The sequence below is a fragment of the Beta vulgaris genome, chromosome 3 (assembly GCF_026745355.1).
Source record: "Beta vulgaris subsp. vulgaris cultivar EL10 chromosome 3, EL10.2, whole genome shotgun sequence".
Taxonomy (NCBI): Eukaryota; Viridiplantae; Streptophyta; class Magnoliopsida; order Caryophyllales; family Amaranthaceae; genus Beta; species Beta vulgaris.
In genome coordinates this window covers 39,457,629-39,469,614 of record NC_079204.1, presented here as the reverse complement: position 1 = coordinate 39,469,614, position 11,986 = coordinate 39,457,629, and the positions used below count along the sequence as shown (strand labels likewise).

General features: G+C 36.8%; 1 protein-coding gene across 1 annotated transcript; it reads left to right on the top strand.

Annotated features, from left to right (window-relative positions):
• Window positions 1-1,476: 1,476 nt before the first annotated feature.
• Window positions 1,477-11,124, top strand: LOC104906533 (uncharacterized). Its single transcript, XM_010695302.4, has 3 exons — window positions 1,477-1,887; window positions 2,563-2,668; window positions 10,814-11,124. Exons 1-3 carry the CDS (start codon window positions 1,738-1,740, stop codon window positions 10,894-10,896), a joined length of 339 nt encoding a protein of 112 aa, XP_010693604.1. The 5' UTR covers window positions 1,477-1,737; the 3' UTR covers window positions 10,897-11,124.
• The last annotated feature ends 862 nt before the right edge of the window (window positions 11,125-11,986 follow it).

Sequence of the window (11,986 nt, the reverse complement as noted above, 5' to 3'; positions counted from 1 at the left end):
CGACTAAGGCACATATTTATAGAGGGGTGAAAATGACCCCCTCATCCGGTAAAAGTAACCGTTGTTCATAGGAGTTGACCTGTGGAGACCGGCAAAATGGCGCCTCTTTTTTGAAAAAGAGAAGAGCAGTTCCAGGTCGGTTAAAAGAGGAAGATTAACCGTCTTGGCGCCCAAAAGATAATAACTCCCTTTTTAAGGGGCAAATGTTGTAGCCTAAAAATCAACGGCTCTGGTACTGACACGTGGCCTCACTGAGCCCTACATGTGGCATGTATGCAGGGGAATAAAAGTACAAAAGGGCCTGAAGGTGACAGGCCTAAAAGTACGTTTCTCTGAAAACGTACTAAAAAGACCTTCTTCTGGCCCCAAAAATGTACTTAGGCCCAGTAAGTTGATTTACACCTTTATATGAAAGGAGGTGTACTGACCAGTTAACAGCTGCCACGTGTCCCAAACTTTGATTAGCCAATCAGATGCTCCCAAATTAGGGTGACATCAAGGCACAGCAGTCATTTCAAACAGTATAAATAGTCCTTGATTCAGGGTGAAAGGTACGTTTTTCGGAGCATAGTACTGTTACTCTGTCATAAATTCTTCTCTCTCTCTCTCTACTTTCTCTCTCTAAAAGTTCCTTTACATCCCTGACATCTGACTTAAGCTTCGGAGGGGGAAATACCACCCAAACCTCCAGGGTGGGTCCCTTTTGTGCAGGTTGCTGGTCAGGAGTTTGCTTCGGGATTTGGACCAATCATTGTTGCACAAGTCTCCAGTTCTAAGAACCTATCTTTGGGAGTTGTGATATAAATTGCTAGTTTTACACAATAACAAGGGTGATCTTACAAAAAATGGTAACGATGACTTAATGAACGTAAAAAAAAGGTAAGTGATGCACACAAAAAAAGTTAAGGGTATATGGTGCATTTATGGAACATTGAGGATATATTCTGAATTTTTAAATTTGTCACGATATTTGGTGAAAAAAAAAAAAAAAAACATAATAGGAACAATGGTAATAGTTTTTTGGATTTTTTAACTACAATAATATAAACTTTTGCATGTTCTCTCACAATAATACAAACTTTTGATTAATTTTTAATAATACAAACTTTACATAAAAATTCCTCTAGTAGGTCAAGTTGACTTATAACATGTAAAAAAGGTCAAAAAAAATTTACAAAATGATCTTTCTTCTTTCTCCCTCCTCCCCCAACCCCCACCAGCCTGAACTGCCTCAACTTGTTACCTCCTACAACCAAGTTAATAACTGGTATTGTCCTACTGGAGGAATTTTGATAAAAAATTTGTATTATTAAAAATAATAAAAAATTTGTATTATTGTTAGAAAATGGGCAAAAGTTTGTATTATTTTTATTAAAAAATCCTAATTTTTTTGCCGTGAGAAAAGACGACACAAGTTTGTAGTTTCTTTTTTTTTTTCCTCTCTCTCTAAGCGAACACAAGTTAGGAGACAGAAAAACATCTCTAGTCCAGAGGAAAAGCGGAAACAAAAGTTTTCCACTTACAAGTGGAGGGAGTCAAATTAGAGCACTGCACCATACGAAACTGAGAAAGAATAGAGAAGAGCAAGTATTATTTCCTTTCTCTTTCTCTTTCTGCCAAACCTCGAAAACTAAGCTCAAACAACACTCAACAAATTCACGACATCACACCTTAATAAATTAATCCTACTTAAACCTTTCCTACTGTAGTTAATTGAGTAAAAAGGAGAACAAAATAATGAGTGAGGACGCAAAGAGAGCAATGGCAGGCAAAGTTTCCACCGACGTTCGGAAAAGTTCATCGGCGTCTTCTGCAAAGCGCATCATTGTAAAGAGCGCTGACATGGCTGACGACATGCAGAAAGAAGCTATCGAGATTGCCATTGCTGTACTCTTGCTTTCACTTTCCTCATTTCGACCTGCATTTTGTGTTCTATTGTTTCCGATCTTTGCACTTTTCATGCCAGAATTTTCTACTTGATTTCTGCAATTTTGAATTGGTAATTGTGTGTTGTGATTATGGCAGTAATGATGTTCATTTTGTATGCATGTGAGAAGGTTAATATATACTGTGATGAGAAAATTTTGTGTTTAGTTTGTGGAATTTAGTGTTGATTTGCTCTTTTTGAGGTGCCAACAGTTTGAATATTTTATTTTTAATTTTTTTTTGTATGGATTGGTGATTTTGGGATGTAATTATGGTGGCGATGATGTGATTTTGTAGGCATTTGAGAAGGGAAATACTATGAGGAGATATTTTTTTTGTTTAGTTTGTGGAATCTACCGTTGATTTGCTTTTTTTTCGGTTGCTAACAGTTAAAATCTTTTGAAGTATTTCTATGGAATCGGTGATTGTGTGGTGTGATTATGGCGGTAATGATGTGATTTCTTTCTAGGCATTTGAGACGCTTAATACTATGAGAAGAAGTTATTTTGCTTAGTTTGTCGAATTTAATGTTGAATTGGTTTTTTCGGTGCGGACAGTTTGAATATTTTAGAAGTTTTTTGTATTTAGTTTGTGATTGAGTGATGTAATCATAGTGGTGATGATATTGATTTGTAGGCATTTGAGAAGCTAAATGTTGAGAAAGATGTAGCGGAGAGTATAAAGAAGGAGTTTGACAAGAAGCATGGACCTACTTGGCACTGCATTGTCGGTCGTAATTTCGGTAAATCTTTATCTCTTTGCTAACTTTCGATGTGTAATTGTGAGTTTTCGAAAGAGATTGTCAAGGTTTATGATTGGGTTGTGAATTTGTGATTGTTCGAGACTTCAAAATGGACCTTGATTTTTTCGCACTGTAGACGAGAATATAATGTATCTTCACTGGCTTTTGTGTTACAACTAGATTTAATTTTCTCACTCTTGTATAATGTGGTTTTCGTTGAGTTATATCTTTGTTCAGAGTTAGATTTTGATTGATGCTGTTTGATCGGCTTGGCGGAGGGGAGGGGGGTTGGTTGGCAATAATAGAGAGGACCAACCTGTATATGTATATCTGAAAATGTTGTACATTTTGGTTGTTATTTAGCAACTTCATAAATCTACTTGCAAGCATCATCACCGAGCTTTACAATGTCTATCTATCTTCAAGAATTGAACAATGTTAGGGGTTTCTCAGTTCAACAGCTAAGTTCTTGTTACACTTGGAAATATCCTGTTACCTGATCATAACTATTATTTGGAGTTCGGGGTACCTGTGTACATGAATTGTGCAAAATCATTGTGACTGTATGACATGGCTGTTCTCAAAATGTTGGAAGGTGATAGTAGCCTTTGTTGAGAATACCTTGTAAACTGCTGGTCCTTTTCATGAAAAATGCGGCCTTTCCAAGAAGGAAGAACTCTTTATTTACTTTTCCTTCTTTCCAGCTTTGTTTTCTTTGCTACTGCGTTGCTTATTCCGTATCCTCTTGGTCTTTAACTTGTATTAGTAAATTACCGTTCTTTTTTTTTTTTTGACAGGAAATTACCGTTCTTGTTTTTGCTGTTAATAATTTCATAACCTTGACATCAATCTAACTCCACGAATCTTTTCTCCCAGCTTTGTTTTCTTTGCTACTTCATTGCTTAGTCTGTATCCTCTTGGTCTTTTAACTTGTAGATAGTTAATAAATTATCGTTCTTTTTTGGCTGTTAATTTGCAAAACCATGACAATAAATCTGAGATTTTGAGTCCATCAATCTTTGTGCTTCTTTTGATCCTCGACCATTTGAAGGTGAAGCTATGGCCTCTAGAACTCTACTTGATTTTGGAAATTAAATACTGACTGAACAGCTTTCTAAAGTTAAAGAATCTGAATATTGACTGAATAGAAGAATAAGGTAAAAGCTCAAGCCAAAACCTAAATTGAACCAGCTCAAGTTGGGGATTATTCGATCAGAAAAGAACTTGAAGTGCGTAATCATGAAGTTTGCAATCATTGATGATTTCTAGTTGAGGATCACGGTCTAATGGGTTTATCTAATGACCCAAGCTCTGACCAATATATGCTAATACATGAAACAATTAAGAAGAAAGTACTCCCTTTCGTCTCCTTTTAGTTGTTCCACTTCTTCTGCAAGGTCATAGTTGTTCAAGTTTGACCATATAAATTTTTGGGTAATATATCCTTCACTATTTAAAACACGTAACAATTCTCGATTCGCACAAATTTTAAGGGGAGGAGAGAGCTTGAGTGATTAACGACAGAGGACCCATGTGATAGTGGAGAGAGAGCGAGATAAAAAGTTGTCTATTAAACTGTACGTGGAGAGTCTTTTCTCCACATATGGGCATATGATCTCTTACCTTTAGTACTATCTCTTATTTGATGGCCATTTCTCTCATACTAATACATCTTTGTTTTGTCGAGTCTTATTTATTGCTGGTATGGTTTTGAAGATTTATTGGAGGAAGTAAGTATGTAAGCCGTAGACATTTGCTTATTATGATATATAATGGAGAAAGGATATAGAGCAAAAAGGTGCTATGAACCTGCTATGATGATTTTGACCTTAACGCTTTGGTTAGTATTAAATGCAATTATATTCAACAACTCTTTTCAGTTTAACTCTCTTCTTGAAGGGTCTACTAACTTTTGCAGACTTGTACCTCAGTTTGTGGGGGACTTGAAGGTCATGGATCAATTAGTAATCTGGATATGATAAGCTTTTTGGTTTCAAGTGTCAAATGATGACATGTGAGGTAGTTATTGTTAGAATGAAGGGTCAAAAGGATACGACCTAGTACTAGTACTAGGATATACTGATGTAACAACACTGATGAGGTACAAGTATCCACCCAATTTGAACTTCGAACATAAACTCTAATGGTTTTGGAAGGAAAAGATTGAGCTACTTGGTTCTTATCCTATGTGGGGGAGAAGGAGAAAAATTCAAGAAAGTTATAGATATTACCATCCCACTCTCTTAAGAGTTCAGGAAGCCATCGGAGTGGGATTTTAGTTGAGGCAGTCCCTTTTTAGGTTCATCAACACTCTTTGCACTTAGATGTTTCTGTTTTCTTATCGCTTAATACTTAACGTTATTGTGAAATATGTTTCGAATGTTGTTTTTCTTTGCGGTACTGGTAAGAATAGGATTATCTAGAAGATAGCGAGTGTCACACTGTCACCCATGTTAGTAAAAGTTGGCAAAGACTCATCAGGATAAATGTTGTAGTCTAGTGGCTGTTTTTTATGGTGGTATTTCAGATGGAGTTCGTTGGCTTTACGTATTCTGTAAGTGATGTAATGAGCTATGTTACTTGGAATTTTTGATTCAACCAAAATTGGTTCGACTTTTTAACGCCGTCATATGATATGGCTCTTAGGAACTTAGATTAAAGAATTTCCTTGTGGCATCCCCATAGACGGCCTTGTCTGATTTTGTGAACCATGCCTATATTCAAGACTTATCCCAAGCTTCAGTTTCATAACTGGTCAAAGATGGACAAGCTTTACCTGATATTTAGTTCTTGTCAGGTCATTCAGACATTGTTTTGGTGAAATTTGTTCTTGATTGTTAGTCACTGGAGGTGTAAGATGGACATCTGATTCTAGGGGTGAATTTTTCTGATATCTTAATTGTATAGTAGTTTAGCATCGACACTTGTTTTGTGTTCTCTTTCTGCTCTTTGGACGCTAAGAAGTAATTCGTCTTTACTAGAAGAATGTTTTTTTTTTATTTTTATTTTTTTTTTCTTTCTATGAGAAAGCTTATCTAAAGCACCTTTTGTTAAGTTAGCACTTTACCATTGGATTTGCCTAAAAATTCAATAATTTGGCCTTCTTCCTCCTCTTTTCAGCACATGACTTTTCATGTTTTTTCCTCACTCCCTCTCTCTCTTCCCTTTGATCTTCTTTTGTTCTTCAATGTAATGTGTTTCTTTTCATCTTCTTCCCCTCTCTCTTTCTCCTTGATTTTTTCAGAGTTTCTCGATCTTCTCTTTCTTCACCTTCCTCTTTCCACTTGGTTCTTCCGTAACACTTCCTTGTTTTCGAGTTTTTTATTTTTATTTTTATGAAATTGATGTGCTATGAATTTCATATTGTGGTATGAAGTAGCTGTTAGATTGCAGCTATTACTTTGCTACTTGATGTAGACAGTAGAAAACTTCGTGATTGGGGAGAGGTAGATGTGCTTGGAAGCAAGTCATGGGTGGTGGACTGGTGGTTGATGATGGAGAGTCAGGGGTGGTGGTTGCAGATAGGATGGCGGTCCATGGAATAAGAAGAAGACAAATAAGGAGAAGAAGAAGAAAGAAATAAATATAGAAAGAAAGAGAGAGAGAGAGTGATAGCGTCATGCAAGAGGAAAGTAGTAAACATTGGTGAAAAAAGTGAAGGATGGAATATTATTATTCTTGGCGGTCAATGGCATCTCTAGTTTTCTTATATCATATACATGCAAGGTATATACTTCATCCGTTTCTAAATAAGTTATTTCCCGTATTAGGAAATGTCACTATAAGTGCTACCAAGCTAAAATTGGAAAGTTTTGTTTGCTTTTATTACAAAATTGCCATTACTAATTTTCTACATAAATCTAATTAACCCATTGACCTAGTAGCCTAATAAATGCTACTATTCTAAACCCTCCCAGTCTCTCCTCAACCCACTCCCATGACAACTCCTCTCTCTCCTCCCTCACGTCTCACCCACCAACTTCCCTCACCCTATAGCTACCTGCCACCTAGACCACCACTCCCTCTCTCTCCTGAACCCTTCCTCCATTTTCTCCCGTCTCTCTCTCCGCTTTGAACTAAACCCTGACTCCTTTGAGCCATCATACTCACAGGAACCACCACCATCGGCCGAATTTTCAATAGATATGGAAATTCCACACAATGGTGGTGGTGGCCGTTAATTTATTACTAAAATTTGCATTACCACTCCTCTCATTATTCTTCATTTTAAGAAATTAGCAGATGTGCAGATTTCATTTTGTTAGCCATGCTTTGCGGACTCGTAAGCCTTGTCGGAGTTTAGGCTTAGAGCCACCATCATACTCACAGGAACCACCACCATCGGCCGAATTTTCAATACATATGGAAATTCCACACAATGGTAGTGGTGGCCGTTAATTTATTATTAAAATTTGCATTACCACTCTCATTATTCTTCATTTTAAGAATTTAGCAGATTTGCAGATTTCATTTTGTTAGCCATGCTTTGCGGACTCGTAAGCCTTGTCGGAGTTTAGGCTTAGAAAATGGAGAGAGACTGAAAGGGCAGTGGCAGCGAAGAAGAGGTGGTGGATAGAGATTGAGAAAATGGACTTCGAGATTCGTGGTGGTTTTTATCAAGATAATCCCTCCTTGATTTCGACACGAGGGGAAGAGAGTTGAGAAGAGACTAAGAAAATGGATTTCATTGCTGGTTTTTATCAATAAAATCTCTTCAATTTGCAGTGATGTTGGTGCTGTTCATGAAAGAAATGTGGCAGCAACGGTGGTGTTAATGGTGTTTGTGAAAGAATGGTGGCAACAATGGTGGTATTGGTAGTGTTCATGAAAGAAGGGCGGCAACAACCGTGGTGTTGATGGTGGTTGGGATTGTGGGTGTGATGGGTTAGGGAGTAGTTGGTGGATAAATCACCTAGGTTAATTGTTTAGTCTAATAGTTTCATTGTAATTAATTCCTATTTTGCCTTCTAATTGTTGTCCCTAACTTTCTGTCTCTAAAAACATTGGTCTGTGTGCCCTTTCTCTATATTGCACTTATTTAGAACCAAAGCTTAGTATATCTTTCATTTAAGAGACCATGATCTGGGTTGCTTACTAGAAATTTTGAGTATGAAAACTCGGAGTTATAATTTATTAGTGGGATGTGGTAAAACAAGTGTCTTCTCTTCCATCTAAGTTTCTTGACAAAGTCGTGGTATATCAGACATTTTAATCTTATTTGAAATAAAAAATAAATATATTCTATATACAAAAGCATGCTGGAGGACACGGACACTCACACTGACACGGACACTCAGCACCATTCTGTTACAATTTCTTCTTGTGGCCTAAATTGATACTCCCTTCGGTTTTTATTAGTTCACCCACTTTCCTTTATGGGTTGTCATTTATAAGTTTTCCCACTTTTTTTGTGTTTTTCAGATGGTCCTATTAAGTTTTATATTATTATTTGCATATTTATTTCTTTTGGCCCACAACATTAACTTTAATATAAGATGCAATAAATTAATACTTCCTCTTTCCTTCTATTACCCACATACATATTTCTCCTAAAACTCTATACCTAAAGAAGTGTGTAAATTAATAAAAATCGGAGGGAGTATTTGTTATCAACTCAGGCTATGTTCTTTTGGACTTAATTGATGAAAATGCAATTCAGTTTAGCTGTCCCGACTTCAAACTCCTTTTCGTTTCGCTAGCTTTCCCCGTCCCCCCTTCGTCGGGTGGTGCTTGCATGGGGGATGTGCTCAAACACTTGAAGAAGGATCAAGAAATTCACTATCGGCTCCTCTGTTAGTTCCAAACCTTGACCAACTTGAGTGAAAGCCCGAACGGGGGACGCGAGAACATCTTGATCGAAAGCTCCACTGTTCTGCCGCGGAGAATTCGCAAAACTCCGTTTCCATCAAGAATTGAATTCGGCCTTTTTGCGTTTTCTCGGGAATTTTCGTTGCGGCCCGCCTTTCTTCATCTATACCAGCTACCCGCGCACAAGTTGTTTTCTCGCTCAAAGGCGGAGCGGCAAATTGCATCTTTGCTAAAACTGCTGACGGCTTTAACTTCTTCATCTGCTGGTATTTATGAGAATTTGGGTGATGCTACGAAGGCAATCGGCGAGACTAGTGAGCTATGCATGGAAAAAACATTTTACTCTTTGTTGTGGGGTTGTCATGAATTAGCCTCTTATTTTTCTTTCTCAAACCGAGAGATTCATGAATCGGGATCGGGTTCCCCGTTCTTTGTCCGCTTTCGTACCGAACAAGCGAGCCATCGATGCGCAGACCCTACCTGGGAATGGACAGGAGGGAACCGCTGCTAAGTGTTCAATTAACCAGCATTCTGTTTGCCAACTGTCCAAGGCTGGGTGTAGTGAACCAGTGAGTTTTACGTGCTCTAAACCCGGCTCGGCCTGCGCGCGGGAATCAAATAGCATCTTTCTAGCCTGCATCTTCGTGGAACAGTTCAGGATATTTCAATTCAATTCAATTCGCTTTAGTTAAGGAAAATTCAATTCAGTTCAGTTCATGAAAATTCAATTTAGATCAAATCAGGAAAATTCGGTTAGTTTCCTTTCATAATTTTAATTCAGTTCAATTGAGGCAAATTCAATTCCGTTCACTTCGATAAATTAAGTTCAGTTCAGTCCAAAAGAACAGAGCCTTGGGGTCAAATTATTCTTGTCATATTAGGTTCTAACATGCTTCAATAATCTGTGCTGTAGGTTGTACTCTTTTGGTTCTATCAAATAGTTTTAGTTTGAGTTTATATTTATATGATTTATGTGGGTTCACAAACTAGGATTTCTTGATTCTCTTTTTTTTTGACATTCGTCCACACTGGTTACAGACACAAAACATAGTACTCGTATAGGCGTGGTTGTGTTTCTTGTCATCAATGTTCTAGGAAAGGATTAGAGGATAACTTTGCTTTGTTTTGAGAGAAGGCACTTAAATCCATCGTGTCAACTGGTGTGGCTATGGAATGATAGAAAAAGTAGACCCTTCCTTCGCTCGGCTGCAGATTTTTCATTTGAATTCTTGAAGCATCTATTCTGGTGGTTTTCTTGTAGTCACAGAAAAAAGCAGGCAAACTAGACAAAGTCTCTATAATTCTCACTTCGAACATACTTTGCACCTTTGTAAACATGTACGACCTGAAGTAAATTTGTTGTTTCACTTTTGTGGTTTTCATGTTATTTTCTTCATCTGCTTCTGTTCCTATTTTCTTTAATATAGTATATAAGTGGGGGCAAGGTTGAATCTCACTTCTGCTTTTCTCTGATGTTGTGACTTAACATTCATGTTCGGTTATTTGACTAAAAAGGTCAAAACAGCAGCTACAATCTCTACTTTAGGCTTCTTTGTTTGGTGGGTTCTCATGATTTCGTTTACACCCATCACAATATGTCACCTTCTTAGGAGTATTGTGCACTGCAAACTGATATGTATAAGAGTGACTCTTGTAACAAATGAAGGCAGTTAGAGACCTTAGCATAAACGGTGTTTCTTTACTTGGTAGGAATTTTTAGCTTAAATCCTAGCTACTGTTTGATAATGGAGAATCTTATGTGGCGATTTCTCCTTGGGTTTATAATGGATTATTGGTGGTAGAAATACTCGAATTTATCCCGTTCTGTACTTCACTCCTGGTCTGAAATATGTATGCTCTAATACTGGGAGCTTCTTCTAACAGACTACCTTATAGTTTATCAAAATATTAGGGATCAGTTGTTGAACAGAACTAGTAATGATTTTAATATTATGCAGTCTTAAGATATTCCTTGGAAGAGAAGGTCGGGGGGGGGGGGGGATTGCATACAAGTGTTACTATTTGAGAACATGTCCTGTTGCAAGTTTTGCCATACTTTTACTTGTTTTAGGAAATAGTATATTAGGGATCAGTTGAACAGAACTAGTGATGATATAACTATGCATAGTCTAAGATATTTCTTGCATACAAGTGTTACTATTTGAAAACAAGTCCTGTTGCAAGTTTTGCCATGTTTTTACATGTTCTAGGAAATAGAAATTTTGTGTGGATGTAATTACCCCCTCAATAGTCTTCTTGGTTTAGTTTTTCTTGTCTTCTTAAAAGAATTGTTCTGTTAACCTGCCATAAAAATTTTGATCTTGATCTTTGAAACAGGTTCATATGTGACTCATGAGACAAATCACTTTATATACTTCTATCTGGATCAGAAGGCTGTATTACTATTCAAATCTGGTTGATGATGTCAAGAATTTTCTTTGTGGCTGATGTTCTAAGGTGACACCATGAGGCTATTGATATAGTATATGGTGACAAGCTCCTGTATGTATTACTATATTGAAATCCTAACATGAAGTGTCTTAGGAAAACATCCTTATGCATGTATATTATACTCCCTGAATTACGCCTCTGTTATTATCGACTGGAATTCTCAAGATTGAATTAATAATAATTGATTGTTAGGTCTAGGCATTTCTCTTTGAAAACTGTTCGGCTTGGATCTTGATACTTCTAAGTTCTACCCACATAGTAAGCTTTATTGTGTTTTAAGAGTCATGATCATCTTGATATGCAAATGCCTCCTTCCATGGCTCTATTGGTAAATTAGCCATTTCAATAATTATGAACAGAAATATCCTCTTCTCCCCTCAAAAAAAAGAAGAAAAGAAATATGCTCTTCGATTAAGCATGTTCACTTGCACTCTTGCACCTGTTAGAAGTGAAAATTCTATTCTGCTCCAAGGCGATGTTATCAGGATCGGAATCCTACTTTAGATCATAGGGGGTTCATAGAATCAAATCAATGGGATCGGATCGTAGGCTTGTAAGATCCTATAATTCCGTAAAATAGATATAATTATGCTAGAATATGGTGAGAAACTCATGTTAAAAATTTACAAAAATTAATAAGGATTTATTTCATTAAAAAATGGCGATAATTTTTCAATACTATAAGATTTAAGTAACATGCAACTAAAATCTAATAGGAGAAATATAATATTTCAAATTACTTTATGATTTTTTTACGATAAGATCGGATCGTAGAGTCGTAGGATCGTATTAAGATCCTATCATGTGATTTTTTATGTTTGGGTAGGATCAAAAGATCCTACAGAATTAAAATCCTTCATAGAATCGGGATCGGTGAGGTCCTTCCGGATCGTAGAATCGTAAGATTTTGATTTTAACATGCTCTCATGAGCACGGTGCACACCATGCACCCAGTAAATTTGTTCCGTTTTCGATGAGTAAATGTTCTATTTCGACAAATGTTTATTTTAAGCATATTTTTCAGCAAAAAATATGTTCTATTTTTCGTACAAATTGTTC